Raw genomic sequence first — 23,415 nt, forward strand, 5'->3', positions numbered from 1 at the left:
TGGCACCTATTGCCTGCAGCAAAAAAGTAGCCCATGTTCACAAGATAAATCTATAGGAGGAAAGAGAGAGGCTGGTGTTTCAGCTGAAGTTAGGCTGCTGAATGCTGACATTATTGATTTTAGCTAGTTCAGCTGGCCTTGTAATTAAAATGTAAATTTGAGAAAGAGATTATGTCCTGACAGAAATGGTGGGATTAAGGGGAGATAAAAGCCCCTTGGTGAAAATTCAGAGAAAAAGCAAGCCCAGGTTTCCTCAGCTGTGTGGATTTAGACGAAATCAAGCTACTTCAGATTCACTGAAGTTTAATTGAAAAAACGGAGACAGAATATAAACAAGTACGATGGACTTTGTCTTTCCTGAAAAAAAAAAAAAAAAAAAATTTCTGCTCCCCATTTGTTGAATCTTAGTCAAGCCAAGTGTATGTGATTTATATTAGTAGAGACACTGTCCCAGATTGTCAGGAAAATCCAGCAGTTCAGGTACAATATTTCCCCACCTACTCTACTGTGCTCACAAAGAAAATGCCTGCTGGCATTTTACTCAGGAAGCACAGTAAGCTTTGGACTTTGCAAAGCTTCCCAGTGCCTTTGAATGCAGCTATGCTCATTTATGTGAAATCTTGGAATCCTCCTTTGGAAATTCAAATTAAAGAAAAAAGATAACTATGGTAGTTAATGAGAAGAGTTCACTAACATTACATAAACACTCACTTTGGCTAACTAGAATTACAGAAGATGTTGTTTTACTATTTCTTCTCATTAATTAACCCTACTTATTACTGCTTTACAATCATAGTTAAGAACCAGAAAAACTCCAATATACAGCATTTATATCAAGCCCTTTCTATACCTTACACCCTGGCCTTTTAAGCTGTTTCTTTATGATTTTGCATCCCCTGGCCATTGCACAGATCCTCTGAGGGATACTGCTGTGCCAAACTCCTTGAAAGTACCAACATCTTGTGCAGTGAGTATTAATTTCCAAGAACTTTAGTAGAAGTCAAGTATATCTCAGACCCTGTGAGATTTTCTGGGAACCTTATTTACATAGAAAGACTCCTCCTAAGAATGAGGAAAGTTTCCATGATCAGCATGAATCAGCAGAAGTACACACAGTAAATACTTCTACATGGATGTCGAAGTATTTTGTTTGAAGGGATAACCATGTTTTTTCATGAATATGAAAAGTTAATCTTCATTCCAAATACTGCATTACAAACAGTTTTACTCATTTATTGTCCTAAGTGGAGCTAAGTCTTTGTAGGTTCAAGCTGTGCTAAAGGAAATTCAGGCTGGATATTAGGAGATATTTCTTCACTGAAAAGAGCAGTTAAACATTGGAAGAGGCTCCCTGGGGAAGTGCTGGAGTCACCATCTCTGGAAGCATTAAAAAAATGAGTAGATGAGGCAACTCTGTGGTTTAGTGGGCATGATGGTACTCAGTCAAAGGTTGAACTTGATGATTTTAGAGTTTTTTTCCAATCTTAATGATGATTCCACATAGGACTTGTGTTTCTGCACATACAGGTATATCAAAACACACAAAGAAAAACAGGCAATCTCATTTGTAAACTAATAATTAAATACTTCCAGAGTTTTACATCCTAAGAGAAATGGAGAACACACACACATTTGATTACAGAAATTCTGGTCTGGGGTTTTACCTTCAATGCTGAATATTCTGTTTTCCATACATTTATGATCAACACAGGCAATCACATCATGTAACTACATCTGATTTTTTTAAAGGATTCATAGTAACACTAGTAGAAAACTATTTCTAGGTACTAGACATGTCAGGCAGAGAAACACAACTGTGTGTTACTCGCATTTTCCAAATTTAGGAAAAAGGAACCCAAATTTCAAAGAGGTAAGTAAGTAATTTTGTCTCACATTGCCCCTGTAAAACATGGTGTGCTTTTTCCCATTGGAGAAGTCAGGTAAAAGCCTTGTTTAGCTTAGACAGTGTAATTCTAAATCTCAAATTCAGCCCCTGACAATGGTGCTTCACACACTCTGGAGTCTGCAGGTTTGTCTCTGCTGTGGTCTCCACTCAGCTGTTTCTCCAGATAAAACTGATCTCCACATCCTTCACACTCAGGGAAAACTCCCTCAGAAGTTCCTGAGGTGTGAAGACCAGATAAATCAGACCTGACTGAAAAGCTGCAACCAGACAAACTGAGAAATCACTGCAGTAAGGAAGGAAAATGCTTAGGTATAATTTTTAATTTCCACCCCGCTGGCACATATGTGTCTGTTCAAGGATTCAACAGCAGCTCCTTGACACACAGAAATGTATGACTGAGAAAGGCAGTTTGGGGACATCTAACCCAAGAAAAGCACATCACATTGTGAGGAAAAGAGGGAAGAATTTCAGAAATGGATAGAACTAACCTGTGGGATTTTAGAACTGTAGCTTTGATTCCCATATGAAAGAAATCTCAAGCAGACTTTAAGATGTAGTGTGAACCAGTAAAGTAGCTATCAGCAACCTAAAAACATTCAGCTTAAGGCTCAAATACAAGAGAAATAATCTCATTAAGCAGAGTAGAAATAATGGTTTGTGACTGCACAGTCATTCCAAATATAATTTTGGATAAAGATGAAACTTGATAACCAGCAGACTCCTTCTATGCTAACAGTCCCAAGTCAGACAGTTTCCTTGTGCCACCTCTTGTAAAACAGCAATAGGGCTCCCCTGTCCTCAAAGCATTATTGCATGGGTAAGTAATGCTTGCACTGAGACACAGACAACTCTACCAGCTAAAGTGGGTGCTTTGATCTAGAGCTGAGAATTGTTCCATTTTTACATGAAAAAGCACATCCCTCAAAACAGATAATTTCCCATGTGGTTCAGAGCTCAGCTGCAAGCCTGGCCAAGACCACCAAGGGAAGGGAGGAATCTCTCATCCTTTGCCATCAGCCAAAAATTCTGTTCTATGGGGCAAGAACAATGTCAGGGGCTGCACAGTTCCATCCCTTACCTCCTCCACCCTAAGGCTTTATGCCAATGGAACCAACACAGGCTGGAATGTGGAAAATCTCCAGTGGAAACAAGATTTTATTTCTCTCTGAAGTTTTCCTTTAAATGAATAATGGCTGCATTTTCCAGGGCTCAGCAATACCAGCCATACAAGGGCAGGTCACTCTTAGTGGTATCAGCAGCATCAGTGCTCAGTGGTGAGAGCTGAGCAGCCGTATGAAAATTATTTTCAGTTTTGTTTCTTCTTCAGCTGAATATTCCTCTTTAGCACCACAGTGTATTTTAAATGATCCTGTGGTCTCACAGGAGGTCTGGCCTCTTGTCAGCTGCAGACATCAGATGCAAGTGTAAATAAGGATTATACAAATGGGAAGTCATTAAAATTCTGGTAATGCTAATTTGGCATGACACCTCTAATGGGTTATATCTTCACACTTCAATTATCTAATCACCTAAATTCTTTTAACAAATTTACATTTCATTTTATACATCAAGATTCAAATTGACTTGTTCAGTTCTACCCAAACTGCACCCATGCTCAATTCAAATTCTGTATTTAATATTGTCATTGATTTTGAGATTGTAGTTATTAACCACATAAACACACAGATAATACAACTGCATATGTCTACATACTAATGCATAGAGTTTGTCTTTCTAAATGGATTTTTGTTTTTAACAAGTTTTTCAGCTCTCAGGAGAGCCAGGAAATTTACCTTGTTGGTAGGACACATTTTTGTGAGAGAAGCAAAGGGAATAAAGTGACATTTAAATCAATAATTTACATGTTACATTTCAATCCATTTCCACAGTCATGTTTTACAGCTTTGTTTTCTGTTTTACTGTATCAAGTTAATCTGGCTTGTTCAGGAAAAGTAACAACAAAAGGGAAAAAAAGCTTTTAACCATTCACACCTTCCATGTGATACTGGGATTTTATTCTACATGGAAGGTTTAATGTTGCAGTAACAACATTCCACTCATGCAGACTTTCATTTTCTAAGCTGTGATTTTCAGGAATTCTGAGGTATTTTTAGACCATTTCCTAAACTGGGAACTACATAATAGCTTAAATGGCACTAAGTAAAGCTGAATGTCTTCAGAAGCATCAGGAAAAATTCATTTCTTTCAAAATGTTATTTTAAACAAACACATCAAATAAAGATCAGCCAAGTGTGACCATTAGCTTCTACTTAACCACAGATATACAAAATGAGAGAGAGGTTTTGTTTTCTGATTGATTAACTTCTACACTATAATGTATTTTCCTATCACCACAAGTTTAAATACGAATTGAGAACTTTTTAATCCATTTTATATAGATTTTTAAAATATCCTTGAGTAGATAGCAGGCTCCTTCTTTTATCCTTCTCTATAAGAATTCAAATAGCAGCCAAGTATTGTGTCAGTGTGATAAAAAGGGAGGTAAGACGCTTTATTTTTAAAAAATGTGAATACATTTCATTTCCAGTGGAAGCTGGCAAGTATAAACAGAACTTTTGCATGTCAGGATTACTTAGACTGCTGCTAAAGATATGGAAAATGAGTTCCAAATGGTAGCTGTAGCCTGACTTTTATGAGGTAAACTGCAGAAATGAGAAAAATAAGCATCAACAGGACTGAAAAAGCACAGCACCAGTCTTACACAAATACTCATGGACAAAGGTAGGAGCAAGACACTTCTTACAGGTTTTTAACTTAAAGCTTTTTGATGGCAGCTACCGTTCTCTACAATGTACTGAAATCTTGGGAGTCCTCAAATATACTGAGATACCCAGATGTAAAGCTGCAAACTTATTAAGCAAGATGTAGGACAAGGAGCAATGCACTGAGGTTCAATTAGGATGAACTTTCCTCAGTATCACCACTCTCAATTTCACAAGAACACATAGTAAGTATAACTTCATTTTAAAATTATCTACTTCTAATAAGAATGCAAAATCATAGTTTGTCATCTGGTATATGCTCCATGATTGTAATTCAGCACTTGAAGGCTGAGCTGCATTTAACATCTTCTGACAGCAGTACCTAAACAAAAAGAGCCACCCTGCAGAGCTCTAGGTTGGCCATTCTATGGGAGAAGTGGCTTTGCTGCTACTAGTGCAGGTGATGGAACAGCACCTCATCCCAGCTCACCAGACTGCCACCAGTATTTGCAATATTCAGGTTCATTGCCAACTTGACTTTGAAATCCCTTCACTCCCAGTGAAAAGAGAACACACAAATGTGTTCTGCACACTTACAAGCACACAGGGTGCTGCCTCTGGCTCTGAAATCCTGTGGAAGATGATGGAATGAAATAAGCTGCCTGTCTCAGTTGCTCTTGCTCCTAAAAGTATTTGTTTATCCAGAGCCAATCACTGCTCTGGTGTCCATGTAATGACTTCCTCAGAGCAGGCAGAGATTACCCACACTGCTGATCACTTTATTACTTCAGAATGGCTGTTTATTTACCTTAGTGCAGCAGTAACATGCAGGGATAAAGCTTGTCACAGCTGGGCAAACTCACCATACTCCTTTCGCAGGTGGTCTGGAATGTGGGGCTCATAACCTTCCTTCTCAGGGACCTCCACAAATTCATCTTCATCCTCATCCTCATCATCATCATCATCATCTGAGGCTTTCATCTGCAGAGATATTTTTGTTGGGGTTATTTTCTCTTTATTTTAATGTGAAGATTGTTTTTCATTTCCCTTCACACCGAAAATATTTTCTGACATCCTGATAGCCCTACTGAGACTTCTCTATGTCAAAAGTATTTCCCTAATTATGTATTTAATCTTTATCTAAGATTAGGCCTTTGCTTAACATTTTATCTCTAAAGCCATACTCTATCCTAAGGGCTTCTTTAAAGCCCCTTTTATCCATTAGAACACATGCAGTTGGTGAAGTCTGAGAAAGTGTGAAGCTATAAAATAAGACCAAAAAATCTTAAAATAACATCAATATTTTGACTTAATGAGCAAATTACAGTTTTACCTCTACTCATTTGGATGATTCTACTCATTTAGAAGCATCCAAATAATCTGTGGAATATTAAATGATATCACATGCTCAAAACCAGAGCAGGCAAACAGGAGGGGAAGCTGATGAATGAGCAAGCTAATAGTGACCCAAATAAGAATATTTAGATCTGTACACTACAGTGGCTCAGTGTGCTTCTTCACAACAGCACTAAGAATAATTTGATACATTCATTTCTTAACTGATTTGGTACATCCTAACTATTTATACCAGCAGACAGCACACACTATTCTGATTAACACCAACAAAACCAGATTTTCTTAAACGTGCACTTGGTTTGTCTTGCAGTCTGAAATTGAGGATCTACAAGTTGGTGAAAAACAAAAAAATTAAGTTCCAATTAACCAGTGTAATTCATCCACATAAGTGGCTTCCTATATACAATTTTAGCTAGCAACTGCTGTCTATGTGCCATCAAACCTATACTTTTTCTAAGCTTGTTCCACACCTGAAAACTGCTTTTATTTCTAAATTGCACGCAAGACAAAAGAATCTGTGTCACCAGACATGGCCTGTACTATCAGAGCTTTAAAAAAGCAAATGCCAACTACCATAAAAAGGCATCAATGATAGAAGACTTTAAGCTTTATTTTCTTTGCCCAAATTCAGAGTCACCTCATTCCCAACAACATAATTAGCACTTCATTGTATGTTTGCCATGTGCTTTTACTAGAATATAGTAAGAGGTATCCACTAAATCCAACCTTAGCACAGGCTATCACTTCTTCCACTTCATTTCAGCAACCCAACCCAATAGATAAGGAGTAGCATAATTTTCACTATTTTCACTGTGCTCTTTACTTCTATTAATGCACCTGGCTTCTGCAAAAATTCACACCAACTACTCATTGTTACAAGCAGCAGAAGATACTGCAGGTTTTGCCTGCAGCAGAATTTTCCCAATCTAATTCACTACTCTAATCTTGTGTCACAGCTGAGTTCCTTTAAATCATACATATACTCTGGAGCAAAATATCTAGCAGCTACCTTGCTTTATTAAATTTAGTTTAAAAATTAAAATAAACAATGATTTTAAAAAATCAGTATTTCTTTTTGGCCATAATTAATTGTAAGCTGGACTGTATTAATTTCTAACAAAGACTGTTAATTGATAATAATACACAGATAAACATTAACATATAAAGAATGGGTGGTACAAGTTAGAAGATTCTTCCCTTTGTTTCAAAAGTGAACTTTGACTTTCATCTAAGAAAGCTGCAGCTCCAGTGAAAAAGAAGAAAAAACAGATTTACTGTCCCAATGACAAGAGTTTATTTACTATAGCATTCTTACTACAGAACACCTAATTAGTGTTCATTTTTAAATATCAGGGTAATCATGCTTGAGAGCACCCTGGTGCCAAACACAGGTGAGGACCCCAGTGCAGTCTCAGCCCAATTATCCCTTCACTGAAAGCTGCCAACGTTCAGGCTCTGCTGGGGGATCCTGCACCCTTGGTTTACTTTTTGGTTCCCACTGCAATAATTTTTCCTGATCTAAAGGAAAGCAGCAATTTAGGCCATACCTGGCCCAGCCAAGACAAATGCACACTGAGCCTGATCTCCTCAGCAGAAACCAAATCAGAGTTCTAACCAAAGAAAGGATCAAATGTTCCACCACTGATCACAAACTCCCAGTGCCACTAGATCTGAAAGCAGAACATCTGTCTGAAACTACTACTTTTAGAAGATATTCCTAATGGCCTTTAGAAATAAAAAAAATCTGCACATCTGAAGAGGGTTAGAGACTGAAGAGAAGTTAGTTTGTTTGTATTTTTGTTTTGAAACTCTGCTGGTGTTGTCATTCCTGTTTCATCTATTAGGGACAATTTAAATTTGGAAGTAACCTCCAGCAAATAACCTCCATTATTTCTCCACCTACAAGCAGGACATCATCATAATTCTCATATTCAGGTTCCATTTCTTCCCTAGCTATTAAAAAAGATTCCATCAAGATAAAACTTGTCATAGGTGATCTTAGTCTACAGCTTTGTGCCGTGACGTACAAACTGACTAACTTCCACATCATAAAAAGGTGAAGTAAATTCAGAGTATTTCCTTAGTTTTTACTCAGTCTGTAAACAAATAAACAGCAACAGGTTTAAAGAACAGAAAAATAGTGTCAAACTAGCAAGAGGAAAGAACAGTCCAGCCTGATCATTTAAGTTGCCAGATTATACCTAAAATAGCAGGGATATAATATCAGTACTTCCCTGCACGTCATATCAGAGAGGATGAGAGGGAAAGCAGAGTACTATCTTTAATTGAAATTTCACCTAATTTCTCCATATCACTCGAGGCACATATCTCTCTGTATGGTAATATACCAAAATTCAGTGGACTTCACTAATCCTCCTCTTGAAAACTGCACTGGAAGCAACTTTGCTGTATTACCTGCATGATCTAAAACTTTAAAGCACGTGAAAAGCCTGACAGAAAAGGCATAATCAGATGCAAATTCACTTTGTTTAGGTACAATCCATGAACTGTGCATTCAAGTACTATAGAAAACATTAATCATAGGAAACTGTAATTTTTGTTATCAGTCTAACACTAATCAAAAGGGAAACCTGTCACTACCGCTGACCTGTGAAACGTCCCAATTATACTCTTCAGAAATGACAGGAGCACTTAACTTCCTCACTGAGTAAATGACGACAATCAATCAAGTTTGAATAACAATGAGCCACGGAGCTGAAAATTATTTTTTGTATAGAATCTACCCAGGAATTTATGAAAGGTGAAAAGCAACCCAAGGTTTTAGGGGCATTATGGCTTTCAGCTAGTGCAGCACATATCAAACACTAAACAGAATTTATGTGTTTTAATTTTCTAAAAGGTAGATGTGGACTTGGTGCTACAATGCATAACATATAATGCCAGATTTTAAATATGGGGGTCATTTTCATAAAATATTATGCGTATTGTTCACACCCTTGAATTTCCTTGGAGTCTTCTATTAAATTTAGATTTCCTGTAAAAAAAATTAACTGCTTAGCTAACTATCAGGAATTAAGCCCTCTTTTCCCTTCAAACAGACAAAGTCTTTATCTTCATCAAATCCTTAACAAGATAAATAAGTTATCTTTTTACTTTAAAATATTAAAGTTGTCACTGTTGGAAATTCAAGAAGTTGCACAGTAATAGCAGGTAGTTATATCTCAATTTACTTCATTCCAATGGTACTTTATCAGAACCATCCCATTTATGTTGGTTGCTCCATTTCCTTGCTAGAGCAAGTGGGAGAGCTCATGGGCAACATTATTAGTTAGAAAAGTATCTTTTTTTTTTCCAAAGTTCTTCTTTTCAAGCATGAAGAAAGCTCCAAAAGCAACTTCTGCAGACACAGTAGGAAAGCTCAATCCCCTCCTATCTGTGTTTCCACTGCAGGTAAACTTTTTCAATCAATTAAAAAATAAAAATAAACATTCCACCATTAAATCAGAATAAATATTTAAGACAATAGTTTTAAGTGGCAGAATTAGTAAATTATAATCCTTTTAGGAATGAGGGCTTAGGGTACTTGGAAACACGAAAAAGGAGACTAAGATAAAAACAAGAAATATGAAATTTCTAGGGTGCCATTTCAAAAGGGAAGTATAAGAGCAAGTGATAAACACCACAATGTAAAGCTTTTCTTGTAGTGTACAAGATTAAATACGTCAAAGCTAGGTAGTCACACAACTGCTTGTTTCTCAATCACCTGCCAAAGAATGTGAGAAAAAAACCTCCTGGTTTCAAATCCATTCTAATCATCAGGTGATATGAGGAAAGTCACCAACACAGTCCTATCAGAGATGGAGGGTGAACAACCCCCTCTCTGTCTCTAGAGAATGGTCCACCTGAAGGGACACCAGATCCCCAGCCAGAGGCTGCTGGCACCACCACTGCTCTTCAAGTTCCACAGGAAGAGAAATTTTAGCTTGCTGATCGGCTCTAAAATGCCAATATTTATTTTTGTATTTATTTATCTAAGTCATAGAATGACGCATTTGCACAACTGTGTGTTGGTTGTTGGTTTCTTTAATATGGTAGGATCACTGACTAGATATCTATATTCCTGTGAGAAGAACAGGGATTTATCTAGGCAATTTTCAGATTCTTGAACTGGACCTATTTACACATGAGAATATGGTTTTAAAAAAGACAGAAAACATACATGCACTATTTTCACTGTAATCACTTAGAACATCTTCACAATTCTCCTGATTTTTCACTAAACATTTTAAAAAGTGCTGACTATTCCAACCAGACAAGTGCAAGCAAACCACTTCCTCCCTAACTCATTAGAAAAACTTGAAAAAACAGATGTTTCCTTATTACTCTTTATTATTAAAAAAACTTGGAAAAAACACTGGATGCCAGTAGAGATGCAATTGTTTCTCTTACTTTGCAGTCAATGCTCCAACAGCCTCCATCTGTCAGTGCAGCTCAGTGCAACCAGAGCCCCTTGTTCATCCATCCCAACCAGTAATAAATGTGAAAAAAGCCTCCACCCACCACACAACACTTGGAAAGATGGGAAGAAAAGCCCTTGATCCTTTTCTCACATTTATACAAATTGACTGCTACATTCTGTTAAGAGGATTTAAAAACCCGAGTCTCTGCAATCATAATTAAAGCAAGCAATAAAATTACTGAAATATACAATGCAATCAGTTTATAGGACTAGATGTACAGCTACTACTAATTATTTTAGAAAAAGAAGGAAGAGAAAAGATAGCGCATGAAGTCATATCTACTCACTAAAACACCACTTGCAAACTACAGCTGGAACCATTAAATAAATTTTGCATGGTCTAATTAACTTGGTTTGCAATCTCAATTACTTTTCACCCAAGAAATCACTTTTGTTCAGTTTTATGTGTGCCTGTTTCCCTTTTCTAAAAAAAAAAAAAAAATGATGTAAGGCATCCTCAGACAAGTGAACTCTAAACTTCATTTGTCTTTCAGCAGGCTTGATGGCTATGCATTTAAAAACCCATTCTATCTTATAAACTAAAAATTAAATGTACTCAGCTGTGATGGTCGTCATTGCATCTGCTATTTATATGCTAATACCCTCACTGAAAGATCTTGCAAATTATTCCACCATGCCAATATCTCATGTGCATCTACTCAAAGCCAACTAAATATTTTTCTAGAAGGTTTTGGTTAGGGAACCAGAATATTTATTGCTGTAGAACCTAGTTAGAGGGGCAACCTTAAGCACATGCATTTTTTATTCAACCACAACACAAAACATACTTCAGTCATGTTAAATGAAATCTGGGGATATTCTATGTAAGAAAAGAGTGACTGGGGTAAAAATCTTCAGTGCCAGTAATAGAAACTGAATAGTAAAGCAGTGTATATTAAAGACACATTCCTCCTTTTCCATTCTTTTATATCATCCAACACAGGGTGACATGGAAATAAATGCTGGCATTTGGACAGATTTTAGAACCCTGCTTGAGTTCTCATGTGCAACACAAGGAAAACACAAACTACTAACAGAGCTGTATTTATAAGAACCTCCCACACACCCTCCCTCCCCTTCACTTTGTGATATGAACATAAATCCAAACCCCGATGACTGCAAATTAGATATGTGGTCCAGGCAAAGCACATTTTATGTTCACCCGTAAAAGTATCACCATTCATTCTCTGTGTAGTTGCTCAACAGCACACAAGCATCTTGGCCAGGCTGACTTTTATTTAGGAATGTACTTCTCATATTATTTCCAAATTCCAGGAGTTAAAGGGTTCCAGCCCAACACTTAGCCAAAGCACACAGGAGAATGAGCATACCTTGCTCCAAATTGCTTTAGCAATATAATAACTACCTGATGAAGCAGTTTTCCCCTAAAGCAAGAGTCTGTGAGGATTTTCACAGTCCTGGAGGGGCCAGCTTAAAAACCAGTTCAAATTATTCTGCATCCTCAGGAATCCTTTCAGAAAAATCTAGGATGTCCAATAGACCCAGTGGACCAGCACGTGCCCTCACAGTTTCAGAGAACAGCAAAAAAAGCAGTCTACAAAACTGGTATATTGGACAAAATTATTACCTCAGGAAGATATTGCAAGCAACTTTAGTATTTCTTTAGCAATAATCACTCAAGATGTGTTTTCATACCTCACTACTTGAGCTCCTACCATCCAACAAAATCAACCATATGTGGTTACATAAGTCATCTTAATCCTTAGGTACATCAAAAAAGCCAAATTCTCTTGCATAACCCACATCTTTCATAAAATAAGTAACTCATTCAGAGGAGATGTAGCAGTTTTAGTTAAACTAGTGAAGGTTTCCAAGTCTAACAGTAACGGGTAAATACACATCTCAACTAAATTAACCTAATTTATTACAGGCAGGTAAAAATATTCTATGCAAGATACACATAACCTTACTTGGATTAGATTGTGGATTTCAGGTACAAAGATACTTTAGATGTGAATGTATTTACTTTCATATTGCTCATCAGCTAAATTTAAATGCATTAATATATGTTTCAAGCCTAAAAATTTGCTTCCTTTTCTATTTTTATAAATACACATTTAGCAATGTACCCCTACGAACCTTAAAAAAAATGCATTTCAGTATACTATTTCCCCTTGCAAGGTAGGATGGATAAAAAGCAGGAAGCAAATTTATACCTCCTACTTACAGAGTATGCACTGCTCAGTATTCATAGATGAATCAAGGGAGATGACCCTTCGGCCTGAAAAACTTAAATACTTAACATAAGGGTTAACTTGCTGATGGAGACATCCTACTTTATTTTACACTCTATTAGAAGAGCTCCAAATTGCACCGCGCGACCTGCGAATCAGACGGGGATCAGAGGTCGTCACAGTGACAACCCTAAGAATTCATGGCTAGATCTGCATAACAAGATATTTTTAATAACTCCATAGCAGTGGCAGGCTGCATGGCCAGGGCAAAGCATAAAACACACCACAGCAACACTCAGCTCTAGGGAAGAAACAAAGCCAACCAGACCCATCACCCAGCTGATCAGACACTTTAACAAGGGAGGGCTAATTTTACAGTGTTTTGTTTTTATATCAGTCCTACATCCTAATAAAACTTAAAATAAATAAAAAGCTCTTCTAGCTGAAAAGTGATTACAAAAGAGATGTTTAACAGAAATAATAACATGACAAACATGACAATAAAAATAACACCAATTAAAACAGGGAGGAGGGAAGAGAGAGCATTAAGTATCTGTATCACCTATTTAATACTCTGTATTTACTTTTACAGTTATAGGTTGACCTGGATTTTTTGATAAATATTATCCAGACAAAAAAACAAAAAAAAAATTTAAATGTTTCCTGGGCTACCAATTTGACCACATAAATATTATAAAATTTTATTATTTATTCTGACCACATTATATGTTATCAATGTATAAAATCTGGTAAAGAACATCTTTAGGCGTAATGCTGACATATTTAACCAATATTCTGATATTTCTCCATAGAAAACATGCTCACAACCAACATCAAGTTACCATTCAAATCTTAACATGAAATGCTTCCAGCTTTCAAAGGGAACTTTTTAAGAGTTGAGGTTTTTGCTAAAATGCAGCACCTGGGGAAAAGACTTCTCTACAAAAGTGTCTCTTGCTGCATGGTCTGAGCATGTTTTAGCAAGTGTGGTTTCAGGCACTGTGAGGGATCACTGAAGACAATTCTGTAACCCCCAGAAACAATTTCTTCAAAATGAAGAAGAGGAAAAAACCGTAAGGATGGGAGTACAGGAAGCTGTTACAGAGAGCTGTCAGTGGGACTGGATTCTCTATGACTACAGAAGCAGAAAAAGAAATCTAAAATTCAAGTGCAGCTATTTTTCCCTCTAAAAACAGGCACTAACTTAACAAAAAGACAGACTTGAAAAGAGCTGGTTATAAAGCTACAAAATGATTAGGTAGAAGTAACTCATTAGAATTGTTAAAATGCCAAACTGTAGTTGAAGACATGGGAAAAAAAAAATCAGCATGTCTTGTAACCAAGTAATTGGTAGAACTCTTTGCTTAATTTATAACATATTAAAATTTTAACCTTTTAATGTATTTTAGGACTAAATAATTAGCAGCAAACATTTAAATTGTAAATTTGTAACAATTTTCTGACATCACTCTTTCTGAAAAAATCTGACTTGTATTATGTGAGATTTGAATATCAGGTTCTGGACAACACAAGGACAGGCTCCTCCAAATCTAATTATTAATGGCATTATTGAGTCCAACCAGATGTTTCATATGGATAAAATTAAGTACACGAATAAATCAAGATCCAAGCGCATGCTTAGATTTGACAGAAGATAAGGAAGGTGAAACAAAAAGTAATGAATACAGTTAATGAAAAACTATATACCTCTGGTTCTTAAGGCAATTTGAAATTTAAAATTCGAAGTGTTACAGGTCTGTTAGATGATCCCTCTGCTGACAGACACCTGAATGGGATGTTTCCCACATCACCTTTCCTCCTGCCCAAATTTCAGCCAGCCTGAATACTAAACCTTCCACAACCTCTCAAGGTAATTACATAAGACATAAGCATACTTTGAGTGTACAAAATCCAGCTAATGAGCTACATTTCTATTAACAATGTCAGGATCTCAAGTGTTATCCTAATGGGTAGTTCTTTATGGAAATGATTCAAGTGAAAGGTAGTGTGCATGATTTAAAATACCGTACATACTCATCCTCTCTAAAACTGCAAGAGCAGCAAATCAGCAGCAAACCAGATATGAAACAAGAAAAAAATTAAAATCCAGTATTATAAGAAAAGATAGAAGACATTGAGAAACAAATCTATTTCTAACCAGCAAAAATATATATTTTAAGAACAATTTGTTCCTAAGTTATTCCTGCAAAAGAATCAAAAGTCTGGAAACACCTGAGAACAAGACTGAGCAGATGGCTGGCTCTGGACCAAGGTGGCACAGAGAAAAATGCAGAGCGTGCAGTTTGCACTCCCTCTACTGGGCACTGGGATTATCCCAAGCAGGCACTCAGAGAAGAAAGGGACATGTCAGAGCATCCTGGTACTGTGAAATAAAAGCCTTTGCACAGTTCCCACCCTCTTAACCTGGATTCAGCCAAAACCCAGATTCACAGAAAAATGAATTGCAAAACCTCAAAATCTTTATACCATCAGAATGCATTTCCTGTCAGAAACATGAGTGACACTCCAAACAAGGATTTAACTACAGCAAATACAACCTGTGTAAGCTCATTTGCCTTTGACCAATACAGGCAGTCTACATTTTTTTTGTCCACCCATTTGAAAAAGTAACAGCTTATAAGAAATGCCTTGACTTCTGATCTGCTGGGAGTACAGCAGTGGGAATGCAGAATGTGTGAATTGGGCAACTAGGATGCATTAATAACTATAAAATCTGCTGCAAGGGATTTGTTTCTAGACAGTCAAAGGATTACCTTTGGTTTTCTTTTCTCTCTCCTCCCACAGCTCCTGAGAGGCAAGCACAAAACACAGGCTGCTTGTGCTGGCAGGGTGTAAGTGTCACATAGAAATGATGGCCCTCCTTGTAATTAAGACTCTCTGATTGTTTGTGTTTTTCACTCTCATGGAGGAGAAAAGAAAGAAGTGGTTATAGCTCATGTCACTATAAACAATTTTAAGTCAGTGTCTCACTGAATCAAGTTCTGTGCTTTCCTTCAAGTGACCTTGTATAAGGGAAGGTCCCTAAACCTCCAGAAAGTTCTTCTGTGGTTTGCAAAGCAGTTTGACTTTTCCATTTTTCAGTAAAGTTAAAAAAGAACTTCAGAGAAAATAACTTGTGCTAATTATATAAGAGGCTCTGACTGCCAAAGGCTCCTGCCTTGGAGGCTTGTGCTCTGTGATATAGAAAATGAAATGAGAAACAATGGAAAGCATGAATGTAATAATAAGGATTACCAAAACACACACCTTGTGAATAAAGCAAATATTTCTTCAGTGGGATCAGCCCAGGTAACCACCAATTTCTTGCTCTCAGTGTAATTTACATCAAGCTACACTGCTGGTGTATTCACACTAAACTGCAGCATCAAGAATTACTCCAGATACATACAATTATTATAACTGATCAGCTAAAAAAGAGTAGCAATGACACATGGCAGTTGTAAGGCACCCCAGGACCTTCCCTCTTTAAAGTGGCAGAAACAAAGCACAGAATAGAAAGATGAAAAGAGGGGAAATTAGGGACCACAGAAGCACGGAACTTGAGCACGAAGAAAATGCAAAAAGTCCCAGGAGAATGGGCAAGCCCAAGTGCCAGACAAGTTGTCAAGTCCCTATCATCCTGTTTTATATTTGCTAATTAAATAAAACCACTCTCTCCCCAAAAGAATGGCTTTCTGTGGTGCAGGATCATAATGACAGTTGAAATGAGCAAGTACACAAACAGCTCACCTTTACATTCTCCAGTTAAGGACACAGCTACCTCAGAGGGCATCACCAGAAGTGCCATCCTATCCAAACACAGAGATGGCACAGACCACCTCCAAGCCAATTTACATGGCACCCTCTGCACTCAGCCACTTGATTCACACTCTCCCTCTCTGCTTACTGAACACTCCCCTTCATTTCCAGGTGTGCTGATCTCCCCACATGAGCAGCACTCACTGGTCCCATGTAGTCACATCTGGAAAGCTTTGGCAGGACAGGGGGGCTGGGAGCCAGGGCTCTGAAGGACAGACAGCCTGTCACTACTACTTCTCTTGGCTTTAGAGATACAGAAAGCAAAACTTTGGCATGGCAAGAGCTGCAGCTCCAAGGACATGAGGACACCCAGACAAAGCCACAATACCTAACACAGGCAGCAATGCTCAATTAAAGAGATGTGTGCAGTGTTTCACATGCTGATATGGAAATATTTGACAGATGGGGATTTAAAAACCATGGTCTAAGAGATTCTGTTTATTTTGTTCCAGACTCCCAATTTGCCATGTTTTTACGTTTCAATAAAGTCATCTGACACACGAATAAAATATAATTTATGCAGTTTCCTTCTGCTGTACAAAGCTCTCTATGTTCAGGTTATAAATTTCAAATAACTAAGCACTAACACTAAATTTGGTTATTTTCCACTGGAGAGAAACCCTAGGAATATTTATATATTGTTTTCAATGCTTAAGATAACTCAGTCTGCATTGTTCCATTTTGAAAGTATTGTGAGCACTATGCACTTCCTATTTTTTACCCTATTAGCAAATTTATTAGCTTTCAAATTAATATAGGTATTAGCTCTAAACATGCTATATAAACATACAGATAGCATTAGCCACTTTCATAAGTGGTAACAATACCACTCTAAACACATACACACGAAAATCAAGGCTTGAATGTCTTTTATATCTTACAAGAAATATAGCAACCAATATTCCATGCAGAGGTGCAGCAAATGAAGTCCTGTCAAGCAAATGGCAGGAATGACAGCAGATGTCTGGATTCTTTCATAGCTGGTTGCATAAAGGTAGCACACATATTTCACTGGAGACAAAAGCCTCTGACAAGACAGTCTTTCAGTACTTTTCATTCAGAGTTGGCATTTTTGACTGGTGTGGCACATCAGGAGGTGTTAAGATGATGAACCAGATTAATCTTGATTTAGCTTCATTTGTACAATGAAGGCAAAGTCTACAACACTCAGTCATGGCTAAATGAGGTTACACAATTTAGCTCAAGGTGTTATGTCCAGATCAAATTCTTACAATCCAGTAAATCCAAACCAGATCCTAGTCTGGACTCTGACCCAAAGCACTTATTTTCATGTCAAGTTATGCAGTTAATTCATTTCATCACAGCCAACAGAAATTAGTACATGCAGCTCTGCTTTTTGTCTATGCAAACAGGCCAAAACCATCTCTTTGGATCTGAATAATGTATTTGATCTTTCAGCCTCTGTTTATTCACAAAGTCTACCTATTTCACAAGAACTCTCATAGGTAATTAATCTCTGTGAAATAGTTTGATGCTCTAAATTTTCTTATGATAACCTCAATCACATTACATGCTTAGTACAGAGTAAATGCTACAAAGCAGAGAAACTACTTCCCTGAACTGAGACTCTCAGAGTTTAGCAAGTTGTGAAAGAACATGAGCAGTACAGTGTCTGCTGAGAAACAGGCACAAAAGAAACTGAGGACTTAGCAGTGCTATGCACAAAGCAACTAAGAGTAAGCAAAATCTGCACTTACCCACTTCTCTATCCTAAACAACAGGGATGCTTTAAATGATTCTGGTGTAATAACCAGGCCCTTGGAATATTATAGAGGTGTTTACTGCTCCTTGAGAGAAGCCACAGTCAGCTGAATTAGTGTACTTTACAATAAAACTTGTGTTGAAAAATTTCCCAGGTTAGGGCTTAAGAGAAAGAGCTTTTTTCTGTATACAAGCTCAGCTTTACTAATGGCCCTTTCTGGTTAAACAGAATGTTAAGAAACTCACCACTTTTCTTTTTCTTGCTTTAAAGGAAATGTTCATTTCCTTGTATTTCTTCATAGCAGTCTCCAATTTATTCTTGAGTTCAATGGCACATCTTAGCCTGTCATCATTGATCCCTGCTCTGGTAAGTAGCTGCAAACCAAGAAAACAACATTCTTATTCTCTCCTAGAAATTGGAGCTAAAAAAAAAAAAATCCAGTTTTCCCTCATAATTAATGAAACAACAATGTCATAAATTCCTTTGTTTAACAAGTGACAACTAGTGATGCCAATTCTTTTTCTATCTAGACTATAAAAACTAATTGCAACTAGTGAAGCCAAAGAATGAACAGCTATTACAAACACCTTCTGAGAGTGCCCTTCAGTGGGCCAAATTCCCCACAGGAGGCTCCATGATACACTGCTAATCTGATAGAGAGATGTCTTACAAAAATGAGCTGTGTTTTACTTTAAGACTTTGCAAAGAAGCCATGTTTTACTTATCTTAAAAAAAAAAAAATATATAGAATTGCCTGTAGGTACCACACCCAAGGCTCAGAGCTATCAAACAAGCTACACAGTTCCTGCAGTCTCCTTTAGTCCACCCTTACTGGAATGGAAATCTTCTCCAATTGTTCCTGTTTATTCAACCTTCACTTCCTTTTGGGTCACTCTCCCTCAAGCTTTACTGTATCCTAGTCCTTGTTTCACTATCTTTTTATTTAAAAATGAAGAAAAAATAATCATGTCTTTTTCTCACCTGAATCCAGGACTGCACAGAAGGCCAGAACTTATTTCTGAGAAGTTTGTGAGCGTCCATGACACTGTTTATGATAGCAGTATTATCTTCATTCTCTTGCACTTTTATATCTGCTCAAAATGGGGAAAGAGTTAGTGCATGACATTATGGTATCATCACTGCAGGAGCTAAAGAAGGCAAATTACTCTTTCTAAGACATTTGATCACTTCAGGGAAAGTTATAAACATCAGAATGCTTCTCTGTTCAGTATTAATTACTATCAGTAATTAATAATTCAGTATTACTATCCACACATTCAAAAAATCCGAGGAACACATGAAAAGTGTTCAGTCCAGTATGCCACAAAGATTGGTTAAGTCAGTATCACTAAGGAATCATCAAATAAACCACAGACAAGTTCAGTCTTACTATTAACATTACATCTTGTCCCAAGTTCAAATGAACTGGGCCTTATTGTATCAATTTCTTCATATTTAATACAAAATAATCCCTACCCTGGTAGTAACAGGGACTTGATTGGCAAAGAAGCCAAATATGCCATTATCCAAGTACTTTTCACCCATTGCTGTCAGCAAACTGAGAAGGAGATATCACCCTTACTGTCTGTACATGGAATTCCCTTAGGACAGCAATTGTAAGAGACTTCCAAAACACAAACCATCCTGATTTTACTACAAGTAATTCACACTAGCAAAAAAAAAAAAGGTGCAATCACTTGCTAGTAAAACTGCTTACTTCCTTGCATGGAAAAAGTTTCAGAAACACTTAACTGTAAGATATTTAAACTAGCAGCTTATTCCCCAGCTACAGAGAGAAAGAGGTGAGTAGAAAAGAGAAAGAAAATTGTATTTGATAAACAGATTTTTTTTTAAACACAAGATACTCATTATAGCTACTATGAAGTGCTATAATGGGCATGCAATGACTACTATGAAAGTTCAGTCTTAGGTAATTAATGAAATCTGCTAATCACGTACCCAAAACAACTAAGAACAATTACCAGAGGAACCAGAAACAGAAAAAACCAAAAAATTTAAAAAACAATGAAAGTGGTGTCCAGGAATCCCAAAGCAAAATGCTGCCCAGTAACTCCAGCATTTAAGTAACAGAAACAAAACCAAAACCACAAAACACTTCAGAGAAAGGCTGGCTCCAGTTATATTGCAAACTTTTTCCAGGTACCTGTGGAGACTTCAAGGTCTAGAGTATATTTATGTGAAATAAGCCCATGGTTCCTAACAAAAGTCTGGTACTCATCGTCATCGAGAGCAGGGCCGCTGTACTGGATGTCCGAGCATGTGCCTCCATCCTGCTCTTTTTGCTCAGGCTTCTCATCCACCTCTTTGCTTCCATCAGCTGCAACACACTGAGAAACAGGAAGAATGTCCTTGCTACAGCATGGCTGCTCATCATCAATGCAGCCCAAATAGGATGGGTTAAGTTTGCCCTGGGAGGACAAGGGGGACGCAGGTCCGGCCTCATTAGCAGACATTCGTTTGCTGAGTTGCAGGTCAATGTCGTTCACCCCAAAATTGAAGGGATCTGGCATCAGAAGCTGGAAACAGTTTTCCATCTCTGTCAGTGTATCAGCAATCTCTTGGGACATTTCTATCAAGACATAATTGGTTTATAAAATTGTTAGATACTGTAAAATGTTAGTATCTCCAGAGCAGACAGAGAGGTACAAAACAAGTATGACTGTCAAAGAGGGAATCCATTTATCCAGTGAGGACTGAGTCATACAAATCTTCCTCTTCTGCAGAAATTGTCCTTATAAAAGTGACAATACCTAAGCAGGAAACCTAGAATTTCCTCAGTCAGGCATGTAGAATCAAGGTTCCTCCTTTCCTTATCCTCTCTAAAATTTCAGTATGTAAAGATGACTAAAGTGCTTCATAGAATTTGAAGGAAAACAAGGTGCAATGAGAAATTCTTAGTGATATTGGTGGGTATTCATTTACAGCCATGAATTTCACAGCTGTGTGTAGGAACAGCCATGAATGTGTGTTATTGCTCAAAGAGATGCTACTGATACAAATTACTTTAACAAAGTTAAATCTCTTTAAAATTCCACTCTCATGCAGGAAAACATTTCCAGCATGCAGAATAAATGCAGACACAATTGCATGCATTACATACACCAAAGTAATTCAATTAAATAACCCTTTATAACAGCAGCATTATATACTCACTATCTCTGCTGTTCTTTGGGATGACAGAAATGTGTCTGCTATGCATATATTGCTCAGAGATTTGGGCCCCAGTTATATTTTCTAGCTGCACTGTGACACTTTTCACAGTTTTACTACACCACATTCTGTGACTCTGTACAGGAATCACAGGATTCCTATGCAGACCATTGCCTGTATTTCTGGAACACAATCCTTGTATATGGAATGTAAGTCTGTGCCTCACTAGCTCCAAAAGGTCTTATGGTTTGTTTACTTGGGGTGATGCACTCATACTTTACTGAATTAGACACCAGATCTTTACTTGAAAACAATTTCTTTCTTGTCCCTCTCTTCCTACTGAACTCACACAGTCACTTCTTTCCCCTGATATTCTCTAGGTGAGAGACAGGGAGGGTTGAGCTACAACAAATCCAGTATTCCTTCTTTCTATGGTAATCTATTATCTGGATAGCTAGTTTCTCAGAATTTATTTTATATACTCTCAAAAAAGATTGCTTTAAAAACAAACAAAAAACCAAACCAATTTCAGTTCAAAAATGAACCAAATGAGCCAAAGCAACCAACCTTCCATTTCTTTTTCAGTTCTTTTGACTTTTTCTTTGTAAATGTTCTCCAGTCGTTTTTGCTTCTCCTCTTCCCTCCTCCTTTCAGCCACAGTTCTGGCATGCACATCTTGAAAATCCACCTAAGGAGGAAATTAAGAAAAAAGTGTAACACTCCTCGTAAGAAATATATAGAAAATCCATTTCCTAAGATCCTTATCTGTGGTGAAAAATCCTGTAACATCAGGAATCAGCCAGAAGCTCAGCAGCATTTCCTTTTATCTCTTCTCCCCCTTGAATCAATAACTACAGCAATTGTGAGCAGAGCTTTTACTCTTACTTATAATAAAGGACTCTTGAGAATCAATGGCTTTCAAAAGGAAATCATAAGGTAGAAAAACAAACCCCTCAGATTTTCACATCCAGAGTGCAGGAACAAACTGGGCTTTAGGAGACTTCTGTCACAGCACTGGAGACAAGGAATTAGGGAGAATGAGCAGGAAGAAACTATGCAGGGTAGATATTAAGATTACATGAAAACATCACACCAGGTCCACCAGGAAATTTAGGAAAATTTATAAACACTACAACTAGTATATATACATAAGTTACAAAGAGACTTTGCAAAAAAGGAAAATAAAAAAGAAGACCTTCATAGTTATTCAGAAAGACCAAATTTGTGATTTTACAATCACATTGTTGGATTTTAATATTGAGGGAAAAAACCATTCAGTCTCACTTACTTATGGCTGAATTGTAACATTAATCTGAACAATCAAAATGCTTATGTTTCTTAAATATTTGGCAATATTTTGGGTTTTAGTTTGCTCTTAGAGGGGACTGAAAACACAAAAAATTTCACTCCTGTTTTAAAGGAGGGAGGCTTGATCACATTAATACAGAAGGAAACCCTTTTGAAAAACACAGAATTTCCTTTGATTGTTACCATGTAACTTTTGTGAACTGCCAGACAGACAATGCTGAGTGCAGAGCAAGCCTGCACTTGGCTGATTCTGCAGCCCAAACTCTGGTGCAACGTTTCCATCACAAGCACTCACTGAAGGTTTGTCATTCTTGCCACTGTTAGATTGTCAAGCATGTCAACATCCAGCAGTGGCTCTCAATAACTTACAACAACGTTCTGGAGTCACACAAGTGTTTTTATCTAACAGCTGTCCAAGAAACTGGCGTGGAGGTGTCCATCAGTTTAGGAAATAGGCACACTCACCAAGCTGGTTTATTTTCAGTAGGGAATAGGTGGACAGAAGGGTGGTAGGAAAAAGATCTGGTTTCACAAGCTGCTGCATCATGAGGATCACCAGAGTGAGCTTTCTTGGTTTTCAGGACCTGATTTTCCTACAGGTTTGCACAACCCCCCCGGCCCCAGAACTAGGAGAAACAGATCCACCCAAAGAACAACACTGCCCACAAAAGCAGAACAAAGATACAGAACCCAAGAACTACAGTTTGCTGGCAGTCAGGCTGGACTGCACAGAA

General features: G+C 37.4%; 1 protein-coding gene across 1 annotated transcript in view; it reads right to left on the bottom strand.

The window, feature by feature from the left end:
* Positions 1-23,415, bottom strand: part of UVSSA (UV stimulated scaffold protein A) — a 45,660-nt gene that overhangs the window by 19,546 nt on the left and 2,699 nt on the right. Inside the window, exons 3-7 of the mRNA XM_033060701.2 lie at positions 21,941-22,061; positions 20,367-20,792; positions 19,184-19,293; positions 18,448-18,576; positions 5,493-5,610 (exon numbers count right to left, since the gene is read on the bottom strand). Coding sequence (XP_032916592.1) covers positions 5,493-5,610; positions 18,448-18,576; positions 19,184-19,293; positions 20,367-20,792; positions 21,941-22,061 — 904 coding nt within the window. The remainder of the gene's footprint in view (positions 1-5,492; positions 5,611-18,447; positions 18,577-19,183; positions 19,294-20,366; positions 20,793-21,940; positions 22,062-23,415) is intronic.

The sequence above is a fragment of the Catharus ustulatus genome, chromosome 5, assembly GCF_009819885.2.
Source record: "Catharus ustulatus isolate bCatUst1 chromosome 5, bCatUst1.pri.v2, whole genome shotgun sequence".
NCBI lineage: Eukaryota > Metazoa > Chordata > Aves > Passeriformes > Turdidae > Catharus > Catharus ustulatus.